This window comes from Aulonocara stuartgranti (genome assembly GCF_965226115.1).
Source record: "Aulonocara stuartgranti genome assembly, chromosome: 18".
NCBI classification, from domain to species: Eukaryota; Metazoa; Chordata; class Actinopteri; order Cichliformes; family Cichlidae; genus Aulonocara; species Aulonocara stuartgranti.
Window position 1 is genome coordinate 20,627,995 of NC_138954.1, and position 20,065 is coordinate 20,648,059.

The 20,065-nt window shown below is 42.4% G+C and overlaps 2 protein-coding genes across 2 annotated transcripts in view; one reads left to right on the forward strand and one right to left on the reverse strand.

The window, feature by feature from the left end:
• Positions 1-20,065, reverse strand: part of LOC309693852 (uncharacterized protein) — a 548,750-nt gene that overhangs the window by 480,777 nt on the left and 47,908 nt on the right. The window lies entirely within an intron of this gene.
• Positions 9,774-14,730, forward strand: LOC309694749 (uncharacterized protein; the record flags this gene model as incomplete). Its single annotated transcript, XM_082514957.1, has 3 exons — positions 9,774-9,908; positions 10,229-14,407; positions 14,694-14,730. The coding sequence occupies exons 2-3, from the start codon at positions 10,494-10,496 to the stop codon at positions 14,728-14,730; spliced, it is 3,951 nt and encodes a 1,316-aa protein (XP_082371083.1). The 5' UTR covers positions 9,774-9,908; positions 10,229-10,493.

The window sequence follows — 20,065 nt, forward strand, 5'->3', positions numbered from 1 at the left end:
TGTCATTTTGCTACATGCACAGTTTGTGTTGCGTTTTATGTAACTTCACATTAGATTAGCATAGTGTTGACACAGGTGGAGAGAGACCTGGTTTGATAACTATACCTATGTTTGTGTACATGAGTATATAAAGAGTGCTGTGAGTGAAAGGAAGACAACCAGCCTAATTTGTTTTTTTGTTTTTTTTTGAGACATTTATCTGTCTGTTTAGTGATTTACTATTATGTTAAATAGTCAAAGCCTCAATACAAACAAACGGAAGCATATCAGACAGAAGCTTTGTCACACTGGTGTTATCACTTAATCCAAAATCAAAACCTAAAACAAAAAGCTGCCTCTAATGGAAGCCTGCTTCCAATATAGGTCAGATTCTTCCTGCAGTTAAACTAAACGAAGGCGCCAGTTACTATATCAGACAATACAGACCTTTAGCTTGTTTTTCATTCTTCAGAATAGAATGAGATTTTAGCATTGCAAGGAGAAATCCAAACCCATTTTTAGCTGGCAACACTTTTTAATTTAGATAAATCTGTCTAGTATAGTGTAGTTACCACATTAGAATTACAGAAAAACAAAACAAAAACAAAACAGACATACACTCACAAACACAAACCTGACTTTAAAATTGATGCTCAAGCACCAGCAGGTGAAACAGCAGCATGTCCGAGCTGGCTGGAAGTCTGAAGTTGTTTTTTTACATCTTATCACACCAACCATCACTATGTAGCGCAGATGGACTTGCTCCATGCAGTGTGAAGTAAGAAAAAACATAACAATTTTCTAGGATTGCTAAGTCGCTCTTTGTGTTTACCTATCAACTGCTCCCCTAAAGGAAAAGTCAATTTTCTTTTTGAGTATAGTATGTCTTTTCTCTCTCTCTCTCTGTCTTCCAGTTTGGATGACCAAAACCAGACCAGATATCACAGTCTGGCTAAGAACTGCATCCCTGGCTTCAACTATGTTGTTCCACTCTTTATGTGCAGGAAAGGATTATCATTAACACAAAACAGGCATTCACTTTCGTTTTTCACCTAAGAATTAGACGTTTAATCAAAATGAACATATTGTCTTGTTAACAACTTGCCAAAATCCCGTTTCCTCTGACCATATTGCAGTGAAGTTAGCATGCTTCCCAGCTCAGTGAGCAGTATGTTTTCATATCTTTTGGAGAAGACGGCTTTGACTAACCGAGGTTTGTTGAAACTGAAATTTGGTTGCTGTCTGTTGAATAAAATGTACAACAAATACAACCACTCAGGAGATATAATTACAGCAGTTCATAAGAGTTCAAGGTCATGTAAATGGTTTAATTGCCTGTTATTGTTCCCCTAATAGTTAAACAGATGTAATGACCACTGATATGGTGACATTCTTAATAGTATCCTTCCCTATATGCCTTTAGCTAAAATGAGCCTCTTTGTCACTTTAATCAGAGCAATTAGAAAGACAGAGGAAGATATTGCTGTCCTGACAAGAAGCTCTACGTTATATTAGGTGTGAAAGCTGCCTTGTGAGTGTATGTGTGTAAGACAAATGGGATGAGATAGACATACTGAGGCTGACAAAAAGCCAAATAGATGAAGACAGAGATTCGTACAGACAGTCTTCTCTTTAAAGTACACTTCATCCATAACAGGGTGTTTATCACTGATGAGGGAGTCACATCACTTTTTTTCACATTAAAGTCACAGGAAGTTTGAAAAGTGGCTTCTTAGCAGCAAATCTTTGCCTTAATCAATATTCCTTGAGCAATCACCTGCAAGAAAGGATGGTGCGCAGCAGGGAACTCCTGCAGATAGAAAGGGAGAGAGTTGGAGAAAAAGCAATCCATCCAGCGGTGCAGATCCAAGTGTGAAGAGTAGAATCTCGATGTGAATACTGAGTGAAGGACGATGCAGGAACATAGTGAACTGTGGGACAAAGACTTGCAGTGGGGGAATGCTAGAACTGAAAGTAAGCATTTCACAAATCCTTCAAGTCGTATTTTTATTTACAGATACTTACCTGCGTGTGTCTATGCATTTTTAAAATAACATTTATTTAGGAAAACCCAACAAAAGTAACATGACTTGAGTTAAAACATTTTTTTTAATCTCAAGTGACTGCTTGCTCGCCTAGTGGGATTGTTCATAGCCTAAACTCTAATCTCAGCACATGCTGCCTGCAGGACCTCAGTAAGCTCTTTCCATATTTGCAGTAATCTTAGTGGCCTCGGAAAAGTCCAGAGCACAAAATGCTTTGTGGAGGCTCGTGTTGTTTTCTGATGCGTATTGGTTTACCAAAAACATACAAATTATGGATGGCTGAGAAGTAACAAAAAAAAACAAAGATCCACAAGAGGACTCTTTTATATAATAGTTCCTCCTTTGGTGTAAAAAAATAAACATATTATTTTAATTATTTTCTTACTATGAAATCCCTCAGTAAACACGTTTATCGATGTATGTGCAGAGTAGGCAGAAATGATTGATAAACAAGAAGCACTTTGAGAATACAAATCTCCACCAAGGCAGCTCATTCTGGGCAGTGATCGTATTGAATTTTGTATATGTTAATTTCATTATCTTTTTTCTTTTTAAACACACTCTAAGACGTTTGTAATGAAGTAAAACAAGTGCAAGATGTTTCCCTTAAGAAAGGAAGTACCCCTAAGAAATCCCCCAAAACCTGTGTATTTTAAAATAGTATAACCCGTTAGGGTAATGTACAAAACAATTATAAAATAATGTGATATATAGAATCCCCATGTATCATTCCCTTTATGCCCTTAAGTTACCAATACAAACAATGGCAGTAAAAAACATAGTTAGCATCATCATATTTTTGACCTTCAGATCAATCTATTAACCTTAGAGAAGAGGTCAGAGGTGAAGCGCGATATGATATATGAAATTTAAATGAAATGAATCTTGTAAATAAGCACCAAACCTATAGTAATCATAGTTTTTAAGTTATGAGGCTTTTTGTCATTTTTTGTTCAATAAATCATTAAGTTGGCCTTGAAGACCTTGGTGGATGTAAGCCAAATTTTATTGAATGACCCCCACACAACACCCCTACAAAGTTTTATCAGAATTCATTTCAAACTTTTCGAGCTGTCATGTTTATATGCAGAATGATGGTAATTACCTGAATCACAATAAAATTAGAAAGAAAGGCTGCAGCTACACTCAGAAAAATAAAGGTGCCAACTGGAATTAAAAGTGGTTCTTTAGACTGATGCCATAGAAGAACCTTTTTTGGTGCCACAAAGAACCTTTCAAACAAAAGTTCTTTGAAGAACCATTTCTTTCAGTAGTTCATTGAAGAACCTTCAAAGGTGCCCCAAAGAACCATCAAGAAATGGTTCTTTGGGGCACCTTTAAAGGTTCTTCAATGAACCACTGAAAGAAATGGTTCTTCAAAGAACCATTTTTAAAAAGATCCTTCAAATGGTTCTTTAAAAGAACAATTTTAAAGAACCTTTTTTGAGTGGTTCTTTAAAGAACCATTTTAAATCTTTCAAAATAAAATGTATCATAAATTGAATTTGAGTAGGGTAAAATAAATACAAGCACATAGACATATATTAATGGTTTATTGGCACTTTGTATTACAGAAAAAGACATTTTAATGCTAAGCACAACACCACTACTAATAATAGCATATAAGTCATTTAAACAGTAATAATTAAATATCTTTACTATAAATACATATAAATATTATACTATAGATAAAACAACAATTTTTACATTAGAAATAGCAATACTTTCATAACAGACAATTAAACAACACATTTTCATCAGCATGTTTGCATTTTCAGTAAAACTATTTCAAGAACAATCTTTTTATTTAAATTATCAATGAACTGCAGCCTTAAGTTATGTAAGTTAAGTTTAATGTGAGACTCATGGTCCTTTGTTAGTCCACACTGGGATAATTTCAGTCTCTCACCTGCACTATGCTGGCAATCTATGAGATATTTAATGCATTTGCCACTCTTTGCACAGCTACTGGTACAGGTGTAGTCAGAGTTCCCAAGTTGAGAACAAATGCCTCCAAAAAGCAAAATGTCTTTTTTAGTTCACTTGGATAGGCAACATTGTAGACATGGTACAGGGAGAAGACAATACCCATCGCCAATGAAATGTCCATTTCCCCACTGTCCAGAATCCTTTTTTGTCCATCCATCTGGACATTGACCTCAGTTGAATCACTCAAGGGCTTGCCGTCACTGCTGCTGAGTACGATTGTAGGTATCGGGCTGTGTGGATCCTGAAACAGAAATTAAATTCTTGAAATGAGGAGTATAGTTTAAATAAGTATAAACAACAGCTGTCCCAAAGAAAGTATAAAACTCCTGTAAAATACTGGATTTGTTCAAGACCCCCCCCCCTCTCACCATACCAAAAAATATATAAATTTACCTTATTTATGACGAAGAGATGAGAGGCATTTTCTTTGAAAATAGATGGCAGGAGAAGAACAGCTGTGTTTACCATCTGACCTGAAAAATAAAGAGAAATATGTAAGTATTTTCTGGCCAATTTTGTTAATACAAAGGTGTAAAGGCCATATGAGTGCCTTTATCAGGAGTTGAATGTCTTGCAGAACATAAGCATTAGTGCAGTAAATGTATACCTAATTAACTTTTCAGTGTAATTCAGTGTAAATGTTAAGCATTTATACAAAACCCCCAGAATGTTGTTCAGTTCTGTAAGTTGCTAGCTTTAAATAATTTGAGTCCTAAAGAACTTGCAAAGCAAGTCTAGCTGCCACTGAACATTTTTTGGGATAAACATTGTGTGAATGACTGAAAATCTTCATAGAGTATAAGTATACATGTCAAAAGCATGGATAACACTGACAATGAAAGTCTCCGGATATCTGGTGAAGGGATCCGAACAATAGTGTTTTGGTGTCAGTTAAGCCAAGCTCACTTACAGTATGGATCAGCAGTTCAGTTTTCATTGATTTGTTCTTCATCTGTATTTAAAAACAAGAGGAAAAAAAAAGAAAAAAGGGTAAGAAAAAGAGCATAAATCCTGGAAGATGTTAAAAAGCACTGCTAAAAGTAGTAGAGTCTGATCCACACATCTCTACAACAAAAAGCTATTCCTAAAAGAACGACATGCATTTAAAGGAACGACAGACAAGAGGTGAGGCAGAGTCTCCTGGGGCATGAAGAGCAGAAGTCGAGAGGCTCTCAAATCATTTATAGCACTTCCTCTTCATGTGAATTTCATAGCCAATGTGTCTACCACCCAGTTTCTCAGGGGGAAAAAAGCAGGCGATTCATAGGTATGAAAAAACTGTAAATGAGTAGAATGCTCTGCCTGCCTGCGAAGAGTGGCAAAGCACATCAAGGCCTCTGATGCAGGCAGCCATTTGTGGCTGAATGGGTATTGACTTTCAGCTTCTTTTTCTTCCTTCAAAAGAAAAGAGTTTGGCCATTACACAACAACATAGTTAATCCTTCTCAATTCATTCCATTGTAACAAAGGGCAATTTGCATTTCTCTTGTTCAGTAATTAAGTTATTGACGGAACCTAGCGAATTTGGTAAATGTGAAAATACCCCTTTGCTTAATCAAGATGTCAGATGCAAGACTCCGAGTATATCTCTCTTAATAGTAGAAGACATTTCTCCTTTTGTGTATAGGCAGAGAAATGCAGCACCTGGGTCAAATGAGATTTTATGTCTCAGAGGAGTTCATCAAATTTAATTATGATACATATAATTACCAAAAGCAATCTTCTGTGTGGTAGAAATAATCATTTCAGAGAGACGTTGGCACCTGCAGGGGTAAGGCATAATTTAGAGACAAGCTAGACTGACAGGAGGAAGTGAGGGAGGGGAAAAAAGAGACAGAAACAGGTGATTGCTGTATACTCCGCCGAGAGCAGCAGGCTTGCAATGGTTTCTTTCTACTGTAAAGGTTTGGGAAAATGAATGAATAATTAAACCCCACATACACAGGTTTAGTGTCACTCCGCTGCTTTGTATCTTACAGTACTGAACACCTACTTGATTTTGTTTGATTATAAAAATGTGGACATCTTTCATCAGACTTTTACTTGCGGAAACATAAACAAAAGCCTGGCAGAATCCAGATGCTTGCAAATGAGCTGGATTGATCATAATAATAGACAGAAAGATAATCAGAAATTGTACAGCAGGTATAGATTGAGCATCAGGAGCTGAAGGAAGAAGGATGCTACGATGGGATCACAGCGGTAAAGTGTTTTTTCAGCGGGCGGGGAGGGGTAACGGTTATGAGGTGGGACAGAGCACCTCTCCCACACGTACACATATGCAGAGCCTCGCCAGCTCCACACCCATCACAGAAGACCCCCGCGGAGTCTAATCCCACACAGAGCCCTTCTTGGCTCCTCCCGCCTTCGACTGCTGCAAAAAAAAGAAAAGAAAAAAAATCAATGAAATATTTTCCCACCAAAATGAGGAGGAACAATGGATGAGATCCGCAAGTCAAGGTCTTCCTAATTAGAGAGTTAACACAAAGGGTTTCCTTTGCTGCATGGCTTGCAGAAGAAAGGCATTGATGATGGGAGAAACAAATTGATGAAGGTCATACTATTCCCACTTAATGCTCCCCATCTCTCTAATATCAACTTCATAACTCATAACCTTGGCTGCACGTCTGATCCTCTGACATCCCTCCATGTTTCCAGCGATAGCTGTGCACACAGCATGCCATGGCAAAAGCTACAAGGTTTTCCTCTCTTTGTCTCTTTGATGTGTAAAGAGACATGTCACTGTGATTTTATCACATCTAACCCTCAAAATGGAAGTGGAAACGCTACTATATTGTTTCATTATTAAAAGACCTTCTGATGTCATTCCTCTGGGTAAGTACAGCAGGTAAACTTTGTTGTTCTTGTGTAGAAATCTTTAAATGGCCTTAGCTAGACTGATGCAAGACAACAGATCTAGGCAGATAGTGGTCAGCTCTCTCTAATAAGCATATAGTTAATTTCCTTGAATATAGATAATTAATACAAATATTTTATATTAGTTTACAATAAAAAAAATATAGTTCTTTTCTGTTGGTCAACAGGTCCAGTAATTGCTCAGCACAGTAGTAATGCATGTGCAGAAGTATGTAGATCAGTGAAACATTGGATAATACCTGTGATTACTGCTCTTAAACAGCACCTGCCATCTTAACAGATGCTCATAGCGCTGAGAGCTACGTTTCATAGATCCACTTCAGCTGGTATAATAGTATTCATGTTTAGTGAAGAGGGCTACATTGCACAGTCGTACTTTGAGATACATTCAATTTTGTGATTCACACGTGCTGAGTGAAACATATATTTTAGTTCTTTCATTTTGTTTAAAAAAAACATAAAGTTATAAAAGATTTGTTAGTTAAAAAAAACACAAAGGTGCTTCAATCAAGTAGCAGGTGTGGCTACAATATAATAATATTAATACAGTTTGAATTTAACAGCAGCTTAGTTATGGCTATGCCATCATCTACCATTTAGGGATGTCACCAAATAGATACTTGTAATTCCAAAATTCCAAAAATGCAGCCGTAGTGTCATGAAGTGGAAGTAGAGGACTGAAATACAGATTTTGAGAGAGCCTGAAAAACAAAGGGTGAGCCTTTATTTTTGGTTGATTTTAAAGTCCAACAAAAGCAAAGCTACAACAAGACTCCGCAACAATCAGGAAATACCCCGTTGAGATAAACAGAGACTGAACCATGGACTGAAAGGAAAACAGCACTATTTATACACACCAGGGTGTTCCGTTATTTGAGGTTATGGATGTTATTTGACTGGAGGCATAACTCACAGACACACGAGACGCGCCATTACTCCATGAGTGTCCTTTATTATTTTCCATCCCCCCCCTACAACAACAACCCAGCAGAAACGTTCCTACCACTTAACATTTACCTGATACTACATCCCCCCTACTAAATAGGATGTGATGCTGGAATATAACCAAGAAAACAGATTAGACCCGCACGCTTTAAAGTATACTATTACTATGTCCTTGTGCTTTATCTGGTAACAGCTTGTTTACTGAACTCGCTTGGTTTCAAACCAGACTACTCAGAATGTCCAAAAATAAACTCTCAAAGTATACAACTCTGAACACTAAGCATAAGTGCACATTTCTGAACTATTCAGTGCAGCTACAAACAACATGTTTAAACAGTGCAACCATTTGCTTTATTTCTCATTGTCTCTATGAGGGATGGGGTAGACTACCCAGCCCTCAGCCTGAGTGTGTGGATTATTCTGCCCCAGTGCTCACTCAGTTCCAAGCCCTATGAGCAAACATAGTCTTTTAGGTATGCTGGAGGCCTCCTAGACCTGGGTTGGATTTGGCTCCCAGCTTCAGGAGTCTGCTGGCTGGCCCCCTGTGAGATAGTGTCTGGAACCGACACAATCTGTGCAGCTGGAACAGAGTTCTCAGGTGAAGCCTCTGGTGGATCGCCAGAAATCTCTGGTGCCCCAGGTGTCCATGTAAGATGGTAACGGTTTCTTCTCAGCGTGCCCTTTGCTGTCTCGATGATGTAGGACCTCGGTGAGCCTGCCATGGACACGACTGTCCCTCTAGTATCCATGTCTGAGACCCACACTTTGTCTCCAGGATTGAGCTGTAGCATATCATGTGCTCTGTGTCTGCGGTTGTAGTTTTGTCTTTGCTTTTGTCTGTACGATTGTTCTATAGCTTTGAGCTTGTCTGTGTCCGTACCTCTTGGATGTAGCTGTGATGGGATGACAGGAATAGTTGTCCTTATCCGTCTACCCATGAGAAGCTCCGTTGGGCTGTAGCCATTTGCCAATGGAGTGGCCCGGTATGCCATAAGGGCGAGATAGGGATCGCCAGACTTTTTAAGAAGACTTTTGATGGTCCTGACTGCCCTCTCGGCCTCCCCATTGCTCTGAGGGAAGTGGGGACTGGATGTCTCATGGCTAAAACCCCATTCTTGTGCAAATCTTTTGAAGGAATCAGACGAAAACTGAGGTCCATTATCAGAGCGAACCCGCTCTGGTATGCCATGACGTGCAAAGATTGATTTACAGTGCTCGATCACTGCCTCTGATGTTGTAGATGTCAGTTTGGCAACTTCGAAGAATCTGGAAAAGTAATCCACAATGACCAGGTACTGTTTATTCTCTATCTGGAACAGATCAGTTCCCACCATGGCCCACGGTCTTTGTGGGAACTCGGTAGGTAGCATGGTTTCTTTGTGGTTAGTCCGCTCACGGCAGCAAGTGTCACAGGTCCCAATCACTTTTATCAGCTCACTGCTCAGGCCTGGCCACCAAACAGATTGTTTAGCTCTCTCTCTGCATTTCGTTATTCCTAGGTGTCCCTCATGTAGTTTAGACAGAATGTCTGCTCTGAGCGATGTGGGAATCACTATTCTGCTCCCATAAAGAAGCAAACCATTGTGGACTGTGAGGTCACCTGAAAATGGCAGATAAGGCTGGAAAACCCTTCCGATGGAGTACTTATCTGGCCATCCTTCCACACAGAACTTCTTCAGCTGGCTTAGAATGCTGTCATTGTCCTGATGTGTCTGGATTTCTCTGAGTCGTGGCTCTGTGGCTGGCAGGCTTGCTATGACGGACTCCACATACAAGTTGATTTCTTCCTCCGGCAAACCCTCAGTTGTGTCACATACAGGAGCTCTGGACAGTACATCTGCTGTTGCAATGTCTCTACCAGGAACATGAGATATGGTATAAGAGAACCTCATCAATCGCATGCGTAGACGTTGTATACGAGGTTGTGTTGGTATAACTTTAATGTGGGAATATGCTTTTGTTTGTATGATTTGGCACCCTCTTGTGGCCACAGTTGGTACTTGGGAAGTTGTTATGCCCAGCTAGTTTGCTACAAGTGCTCAGTGGAGGTGAAACTTTTGCCCACGCATGCCTGTAAGTTTTCATTACATACTATAACTTTAACTATCTGATTTGTGATGCATGTGTAATGTGCATATACTGAGTTACTATTTCAGCTGTGTGGTCATTACTCATTTGTAAAGCTACTTGTGTGCTAGCGACTGTATATTAGCATGTGTTTGCTAACTTGCTATGATCAATAATGCTAGTTAACGGAAGGTGATGTTTATGTTTAATTTAGGCAACCTTAAGATTTATGTTTTTTGCTGGTTGTCATGAAAACTAAGTTTCAATTAGTACATTATGTATGTTCAGTGAATGAGAAGGTAATTATCTGTTTTGTGTTTATTTAGTTTTACAAAAAGAAAAGAGAAAGGAGAGTAATGAAAATGGATAAAGGATACCATGTATAAGAAGCCTCAGTAACATGGCCTGTAAACTGGAGATGCAGATCGAAGTAAAGAAGAATCTCAGTTCAAAGCATTCTCTTCTTCTCATTCTGTTCACTGTCTGTCAAACTGGATAAGCTAAATCACGCCCACATCTAGTGAGGACAGAACAGTAAAAAGGCATACAATTCAGCAGATTTCACCATTCAAGGCGGCTACTGTATTCACAATGTCTGAGCCATCAGCTAACCAAGCCCAGCAGGTAGAGACACTTGGATCTCTGGAGACAAGATCATACTGTTCCAGCTCAAAACTTTCCAACAGGTCAACAGCAAGCGTTGCAGCGCTCAGGGCACGTGCCAAAGCAGAGGCTGCACAAGCGCAGTTGGCTTATGCGGAACAAGAAGCGGAAGCTATGAAACAACAAGCCCAAATCCAAGCACAGCTGCATATTCTCCAGGTGAAGAAAATGGCTGCTGCTGCATCAGCTGAAGCACAGGTCTTAGAGGCAGCGGTTCAGCTGGAGGAACAAAATTCCCAGAAAAGCGGGCAACTCCCAATCATCCATGCAGACTGTAAGCAAAGAGTTCAAGATTACATTGACAGACAGTCATATGTGCAAAATATTCAAGAAAATACTCCTGCTGAAGATGACACACAGTCATCACCATACCTTAAAAAAGGATATCCAAGCTCATCTGTGGCTCTACCCAAAGCACCTTTGTGGAAAGAGGAGGACCTCACACATCAGGAGCTTAGACCGCAACATCCACCCAGCGATCACCACGATCATGGGACATACACAAGTCCAGCACATCAGTTTGAACCACTCACGCCAATACCACCTACCCACAATAACTCATCTGCTATAACAGATGTGGCAAAATATTTAATGAGACGAGAGCTTGTGTCAACTACTATACAGAAATTTGACGACGAACCCCAAAACTACCGGACATGGAAATCCTCCTTCTTAAATGTAATCAAGGACTTGTCTTTGTCACCTAGAGAGGAACTTGACCTCCTTATAAAATGGTTAGGACCACAGTCGTCTGAGCAAGCAAGGAGAGTCAGCGCTGCGCAAATTTATAATGTTGCTGCAAGCCTTGAAATGGTTTGGCAGCGCTTGGAGGAGTCATATGGAGCTCCAGAGGTGATTGAACATGCCCTCTTTAAGAAAATGGAAGACTTTGCAAAAATATCTGCCAAAGACAACAGCAGGCTGAGGGAACTTGGTGACCTCTTACTTGAACTGGAACTCGCCAAAGCAGAAGGGCACTCACCTGGGCTCGCTTTCCTCGACACAGCACGTGGTGTCAATCCTATTGTAGAGAAACTACCACACACATTGCAAGAGAAGTGGATTTCATGTGCATCCAAGTTCAAAACAAACCACAACGTTGCCTTCCCACCTTTCTCTGTCTTTTCCCAGTTTGTACGAGAACAAGCGAGAATCAGGAATGATCCCAGCTTCTTTTTTCTCTCAACAGGAGTAGGGAAAGCTGAACGACCTATAAGGTACAACAGAACACAGATATCAGTAAGAAAGACAGATGTGTCATGTGAACTGGGGGTAAGTGAATTGGATAAGTGGGATGACCCAGACAAGCAGTGTCCTCTCCATAGGAAACCACACCCTCTTAGGAAATGTCGCAGTTTTCGCAGTAAGTCTCTTGAAGAAAGAAAAGCTTACCTAAAGGAGAAGAACATATGCTTCAGATGTTGTGGATCCACCAAGCATCTAGCAAAGAACTGCACAGCCAAAATTACTTGTAAGGAATGTGAAAGCGACAAGCACATCTCGGCTTTGCATCCAGGCCCACCCCCTCACGACTTCAGACTGCCACTAGAGACAGGAAAGCATGGCGGGGAGCCTCAAGCCATGCCAGTGTCAACCTCAGCTAAAGCCATGTGCACTGAAGTCTGTGGAGATTGGCATAGCCCCAAGTCTTGTGCCAAAATCTGTCTAGCTCTGGTTTATCCTTCTGGCAAGAGAGAGAAAGCAATCAAACTATATGCAGTCTTAGATGATCAGAGCAATCGCTCTCTTGCACGATCCATGTTTTTTGACATCTTCGAGGTGGACGGGAACACAGAGACATACACACTCAAGACGTGCTCAGGCATAATGGAAATGAGTGGAAAGCGAGCCAAACACTTCATCATAGAGTCGATTGATGGCAACACCAAGGTACCTCTACCTCCATTGCTGGAATGTGATATGATTCCAGAGGACCGGTCTGAGATACCCTCTCCTGAAGTTGCACAACATTTTCCTCACTTGAAAGACATTGCACACAAAATCCCTCCCATCAATTCAGACGCACAAATCCTTCTGCTCCTAGGAAGGGATGTGTTGAATTTGCATAAAGTGAGAGAACAACACAATGGACCAGCAGATGCTCCATTTGCTCAACGGCTCGACCTTGGCTGGGTAGTCATAGGAGATGTCTGTTTGGGGCGCACGCATAAGCCGAGCTCTGCTGTGAGAACCTATAAAACTAACGTGCTGCTCAATGGGAGACCATCATATCTCAGCCCGTGCTTCAACAGTATGAATGCAAAGGAAAAGCTGTTAACAGTCCAGCAGAGATGCACTATTCAAAGCCACTTGGATACTTATCACGGGGTCAAAACAGACAACCTCGGTGATACAGTGTTCATCAAGAGCGAAGACGATGAGAGACCCGGACCTTCACTGGAAGATGAACGTTTCCTCAAGATCATGCAAAGTGAGATGTACCAAGACAACTCTAATAGTTGGGTCGCGCCTCTGCCCTTTGTAACACATAGGCAGCGACTGCCAAACAACTGCCAGCAAGCTCTCAAACGACTGCATACTCTCAAGCGGAGTCTCGACAGGAAGGCAGACATGAGAGATCACTTTGTTAAGTTCATGCAGAAGATGTTTGACAGTCAGCAAGCAGAGTTAGCACCTGCTTTGAAGCCTGAGGAAGAGTGCTGGTATCTTCCATTGTTTGGAGTATACCATCCACAAAAGCCTGGACAAATACGGGTAGTTTTTGACTCGAGCGCCAAACACGAGGGGGTGTCATTGAATGATGTCCTTTTAAGTGGTCCAGACTTGAACAACACTTTGGTTGGAGTGCTACTGCGGTTTCGAAAAGAGCTTATAGCAATAACTGCGGATGTGGAACAGATGTTCTACTGCTTTACTGTAAGGGAAGATCACCGGAACTACCTACGTTTTCTCTGGTACCGAGAAAATGACCTCACAAAAGAGGTGACAGTGTTCCGCATGACAGTGCATGTGTTTGGCAATAGCCCCTCACCAGCTGTGGCGATCTATGGGCTGAGAAAAGCAGCTCAAGCAGGCGAGGCAGAGCACGGCAAAGATGCAAGGGAGTTTGTTACCAGAAACTTTTATGTCGACGATGGTCTGACTTCACTCCCTACAGAAACAGAAGCCATCAGTCTTCTTCAAAGAACACAGAAGATGTTAGCTGAGTCCAATTTACGGCTACACAAAATTGCCTCAAACAGTAGCAAGGTAATGGATGCATTTCCAGCTGATGATCTGGCCAAGGACCTGAAAAACCTAGACCTAGGGACAGATCCTCTTCCTGTTCAGCGTAGCCTTGGACTGAGCTGGAGTCTTGAATCAGATTCTTTCACCTTCCAAGTTTCCAAGGAAGAAAGACCCTTCACTAAGCGAGGCATACTCTCTACAGTCAACAGCTTGTATGACCCGTTAGGTTTTATTGCTCCCATCACTGTCCAAGGCAAAGCCCTCATCAGAGAACTTACCACAGGACCATGTGAATGGGATGATCCTCTTCCACCTGCCAAAGAAAGACAATGGAATGCATGGAAAGACTCCCTGTCAGAGGTAGAGCTTCTGCACATACCCAGGCCTTATATTCCGTCTTCTCTGTCCTCCATGCAGCACCAAGAGCTTTGTGTCTTCTCAGATGCCTCGTCAATGGCTATTGCAGCAGTTGCCTACATACGAGCTATTGATAAACAAGGACAGTGCTTCATCGGGTTTGTCATGGGTAAATCCAAGCTAGCACCCAAGCCTGCACATACCATCCCCCGATTGGAGCTGTGTGCTGCAGTTCTTGCTGTAGAGGTGGCAGAGCTCATTTGTCAGGAGATGGACCTTGAGCTGCATGCCGTAAGGTATTACACAGACAGCAAGATTGTGCTAGGCTACATCTATAATGCTTCGCGAAGATTTTACATCTATGTGTCCAACAGAGTCTCCAGAATTAGGAAGTCCACTACATGCACACAGTGGAATTATGTTGCAACAGAAAACAACCCAGCTGACATCGCAACAAGGCCGATTGCAGCAAGTCTCCTGCACAAAACAAGCTGGTTCATTGGTCCTCAGTTCCTAAAGCAGGCCCAACAACAGGTATCCCCATCAGTGACATTAAGTAAGTTTGACCTTGTTGAACCACAGCACGATGCAGAGATTCGCCCAGAAGTCAGCACCCTGACAACTAAGGCTACTGATAGACCTCTCAGTCCACAGAGATTTGAACGGTTCTCCTCATGGAAAACTCTGATAAATGGAATGGCGAAGCTCATCAGCGTGGCAAGATGCAGGTCCAGGCTTTCAAAACAAGTCCCTCAAAATCCACAAACACAGGCAAAATTTAGAGTGATCTGGAGTGTTCAACAGTTTGTATTCACGGAAGAAGTGAGACAATTGGAGAGAGGGAAACAAATTTCCGAAGCAAGTCCTCTGTGGAGGTTGAACCCCTTTATCGATCAGGATGGAGTGCTTAGAGTAGGTGGACGGCTCTCTTCAGCTGACCTTCCATATGATGAAAAACACCCAGTCATACTCCCAAAGAGACACCATGTGACAACTTTGTTAGTGAGACATCATCACCAGGAAGTTGCCCACCAAGGTCGCCACTTAACTGAGGGGGCACTTCGCTCAGCCGGTTTGTGGATAATTGGCGTAAGAAAGCTGGTTTCTAGCTTGATCTATGGATGTGTCATATGCCGCAAACTCAGAGGAAAGCCTCAAGAGCAAAAGATGTCTGACTTGCCTGAGGATAGGCTTTGCATAGAACCCCCGTTCACCAGAGTTGGTCTAGATGTCTTTGGACCATGGAGTGTAGTGTCACGACGAACAAGAGGAGGCACAGCAGAAAACAAGCGATGGGCAGTGTTGTTTACGTGCCTAGGAACACGAGCAGTGCATATAGAGGTGATTGAATCCATGTCCACCTCAAGCTTTATTAACGCCTTAAGAAGGTTTTTTGCCATACGAGGACCTTCTAAGGTTCTCAGGTCTGACCGTGGAACCAACTTCGTCGGTGCCTGTAGAGAGTTAAGGATCTTTACAGATGACTCAGAGGTCCGAAATTACCTTAGTAATGAAGGCTGCTCATGGACCTTTAATGCACCACACTCATCCCATATGGGAGGCTCATGGGAAAGAATGATTGGTGTTGCTCGTCGGATCTTAGATGCCATGCTGCTGCAGTCTGGGCCTACCCGTCTTTCTCATGAAGTCCTTGTCACCTTGATGGCAGAAGTGATGGCAATTATGAATGCTCGGCCATTGGTTCCGGTGAGTACAGATCCAGAGTCACCGACAGTCTTGACACCAGCAATGCTTCTTACTCAGAAAGCAAACGTTGTGTCTGCTCCCGAAGGGGTGTTTGACTTGAAAGACCTATACAGGAAACAGTGGCGACATGTCCAATGTCTAGCCGACATCTTTTGGAAACGATGGCGACAAGAATATTTGACAACACTGCAGTCCAGAAAGAAGTGGATCAATGACAAAAGGGACATGCAAGTCGGAGACGTTGTCTTACTGAAGGATGACCAAACCAAGCGAAATGAATGGCCTATTGGTCTCATTGTTAAGAACATTCCTAGTCAAGATAATAAAATCAGAAAGGTGGAGGTTAGGGTTGTGAAACAAGGTGCTCCACGGATTTACCTACGTCCAGTTTCTCAGCTCATCCTTCTGTTCCCCAAGGAAACTATAAAGAAAGACTGAGGTATACAGGAAACTAAAAAGTAAGGTAAAAGACGGAGTGGTATAAAATACTTTATACCAGGCGGGGAGTGTGTTGGTATAACTTTAATGTGGGAATATGCTTTTGTTTGTATGATTTGGCACCCTCTTGTGGCCACAGTTGGTACTTGGGAAGTTGTTATGCCCAGCTAGTTTGCTACAAGTGCTCAGTGGAGGTGAAACTTTTGCCCACGCATGCCTGTAAGTTTTCATTACATACTATAACTTTAACTATCTGATTTGTGATGCATGTGTAATGTGCATATACTGAGTTACTATTTCAGCTGTGTGGTCATTACTCATTTGTAAAGCTACTTGTGTGCTAGCGACTGTATATTAGCATGTGTTTGCTAACTTGCTATGATCAATAATGCTAGTTAACGGAAGGTGATGTTTATGTTTAATTTAGGCAACCTTAAGATTTATGTTTTTTGCTGGTTGTCATGAAAACTAAGTTTCAATTAGTACATTATGTATGTTCAGTGAATGAGAAGGTAATTATCTGTTTTGTGTTTATTTAGTTTTACAAAAAGAAAAGAGAAAGGAGAGTAATGAAAATGGATAAAGGATACCATGTATAAGAAGCCTCAGTAACATGGCCTGTAAACTGGAGATGCAGATCGAAGTAAAGAAGAATCTCAGTTCAAAGCATTCTCTTCTTCTCATTCTGTTCACTGTCTGTCAAACTGGATAAGCTAAATCACGCCCACATCTAGTGAGGACAGAACAGAGGTGGAAGCTCGTCCAGGCCCTTGGAGCCAAGCAACGAGACCAGAGGTTTGTGGTCTGTTTCAATGTGGAATGTTTTCCCAATTAGGAACTCTGCAAACCTCTCACAGGCCCATGTTGAAGCGAGGGCCTCCTTCTCAATTTGAGCATATCGCTGCTCTGTCGCGCTGAGAGCTTTTGAAGCGTATGCTACTGGTTTCCACCCTAGATCGGCGTGCCGCTGGAGAAGCACTGCTCCCAAGCCATACGAAGATGAATCAGCTGATACGCACGTTTCAGCATTTGGATCATACAGAGCAAGCCCTGGGGGTGTTGTCAGTTCTTTTTTGATGCCGTCGAAAGCCTGCTGCTGCTGTGGCCCCCATGACCACAGGTTGGACTTCTTCAGTAGATCTCTTAGGGGGCGCGTTTTTTCCGCCAGGTGAGGAAGAAACTTTCCTAGGTGATTCACCATGCCCAGGAAGCGTCTCACCTCACTTATGTTGCTGGGCTCATCCATGGAACTCACGGCATGCGTCTTGTCAGGATCTGCGCTAACCCCCGATGCCTCAATGACCTGCCCCAGGAACTTTATCCTGTTCTTGGAGAACTCACACTTGTCGTTCAATGTTACTCCAGCCTCCTGCAGTCGAACCAGTGCTTTTCGAAGTCTCTCATCATGCTCTGCTTGTGACGTCCCCCAGATGAGCACATCATCCATCTGGCAGAGGACTCCTTCTAAACCCTCAAGAATGCGTGCCATCCGTTTCTGGAAGTGTTCTGGGGCTGATGAGATTCCAAAGCACAGACGATTGTAACAATACCGACCAAAAGGTGTAATAAAGGTCGTGAGCAAAGAAGAGTCCCTGGATAAGGGAATCTGCCAAAATCCTGCATTGGCATCCAGCTTTGAAAACACTTTTGCTCCTGCAAGCTGTCCTAGTGTGTGTTCTACTGAAGGGAGTGGATGCTTCTCTCTCATGACATATTTGTTTAGTTCAGTGAGATCGCTGCATATTCTCACTTTGCCTGTGCGCTTAGGAACCACCACCATAGGCGTGCACCAATCAGTGGGCTCCTCCACCTTGGAAATGACACCCTGCTGCTCCATCCTGTTCAGCTCTTCTTTAACCTTTGGTAAGAGTGGAAGAGAGATTCGCCTAGGGGTCGAGAGGGAAAACGGCTGTGCCTCTGGTTTCAGAACAATATTGTACTCCCCCTCCATTTTGCCTAAGCCGTTGAAAAGCTTGGGGAATTCTTGTTTGACAGCGTCAATAGAGTCTAAGCTAATATGATTAACTCTAGCAACCAGCTGTAGTGCCACTGCAGCATGCCCGCTCAGCAGCGGTGTGCATAAACCCTTTACGACATAAATGTCTTCTTTGGTTTTGTGGTTGTTCTTGCTGAGAGTGGCTGTGAACATGCCTTTTACCTTCAGACGTGTTCCTCCTGGGCCCTGCAGAACCCTTTTGGGCTTATCCAATCTCCCCAACTGATGCTGTGTGTAGAAAGTCTCTGGGACTGCTGTGACATCCGCTCCGGTGTCGATTTTAAAGAATGTGTTGCATTTGTCCACATGTATCTCTGTTACCCATGGACTCTCTTTGGTGTCCGCAGAGAGGGAACCCAAGAAAGCGACCTCATCATCTGTATCGCTGTTCTCTGAAACTGTTGCAGCATTGACTTCACACAGTTTTTTGTTTCTGCACATCCTGGCAAAATGTCCTTTTTTCTTACAGTAATTACATGCGGCTTCCCTCGCAGGGCATTGTTGAAGATTGTGACCTTTTATGTCTCCACATCTTCTGCATTGTGTCTTTTTTTCTTTCTGTGTTTTGGCGGTTTGTTTATGTAGCGGTGTCAGCTGCTTGGGACGTGCCCCTTCTTGCCGTTTAGCATGGACGCGGTTCAGTTGTGAGTTGGTAATATCCATTTTAAAGTTAGTGCTTAGCATCTCTTGTTGCTTCTTTACAAGCTCACTTTGTCGGGCTCTGTTAAGCGCTTTCTCTAGCGTTAGTTCTGGATCCATTTGTAGCTGTTCTGACAATCGTTTGTCTTTCAGACCCACGACAAATCTGTCTCGCACCATTTCTTCATGCAAAGTCCCGTATCCACAATGTTCTGCCAGACAATGCAGTGCAGTATGGAAGTTGTCAACTGACTCACCCGTCTCTTGTTGGCGCTGGTTAAACTTCGCTCGCTCAAATATGATGTTTCTTCGGGCTACGAAGTGAGCATCCAACCTCCTTTTAACGGTCTCATAATCGCTCGCCTCTTCGGGAGTCAGGTGCAGGGATACCAATATGTCCTCTGCCTCCTCGCCCATAGTGTAGATAAGGGCGTTCACTTGATTTTCGTCCGCTTGCGTCTCCAATCCAGACGCGATGTCAAATCTGTCAAAACGCTTTATCCATTTGGTCCAGTCGTCGGACCTAAAAGTGAACTTCTCCGGCGGGGTGACTTGAAACTGACTCATGACGCCACGTCTCTTTTCGCGCAGCTCCTCTATGGCCGACCTTTAACCTGGCACCGACGCCGAAACCTTTCACATATGCCCAACTAACGTTTCCAATTGTCTTCTGACACCATGTTCCGTTATTTGAGGTTATGGATGTTATTTGACTGGAGGCATAACTCACAGACACACGAGACGCGCCATTACTCCATGAGTGTCCTTTATTATTTTCCATCCCCCCCTACAACAACAACCCAGCAGAAACGTTCCTACCACTTAACATTTACCTGATACTACACAGGGCAATTAGGGTAATTGGACACAGGAGGGAGGAGAGGCAGGTGAAACCAATAATAACTCAAGGAAAGTCAAAACAAATTGCAAAACACAGGAGACAAATGAAATGACTACCAAAATAAAACAGGAAGTACTTAACAAACACACACATACAGACAGCATCGTTACACTAGGGCAAAAACACTGTGGAAGCATACAAGGAACTCTAACAGCATGAAAATAACTAACAGAAAAATACTGGTACTTTTTTTGTCTTTAGGACTGTAGGTATAGTAGGCGGACGCTACGGTTCTTCAGGAGTTGACGGGGTCGGCATACGCCTACAAGTGTT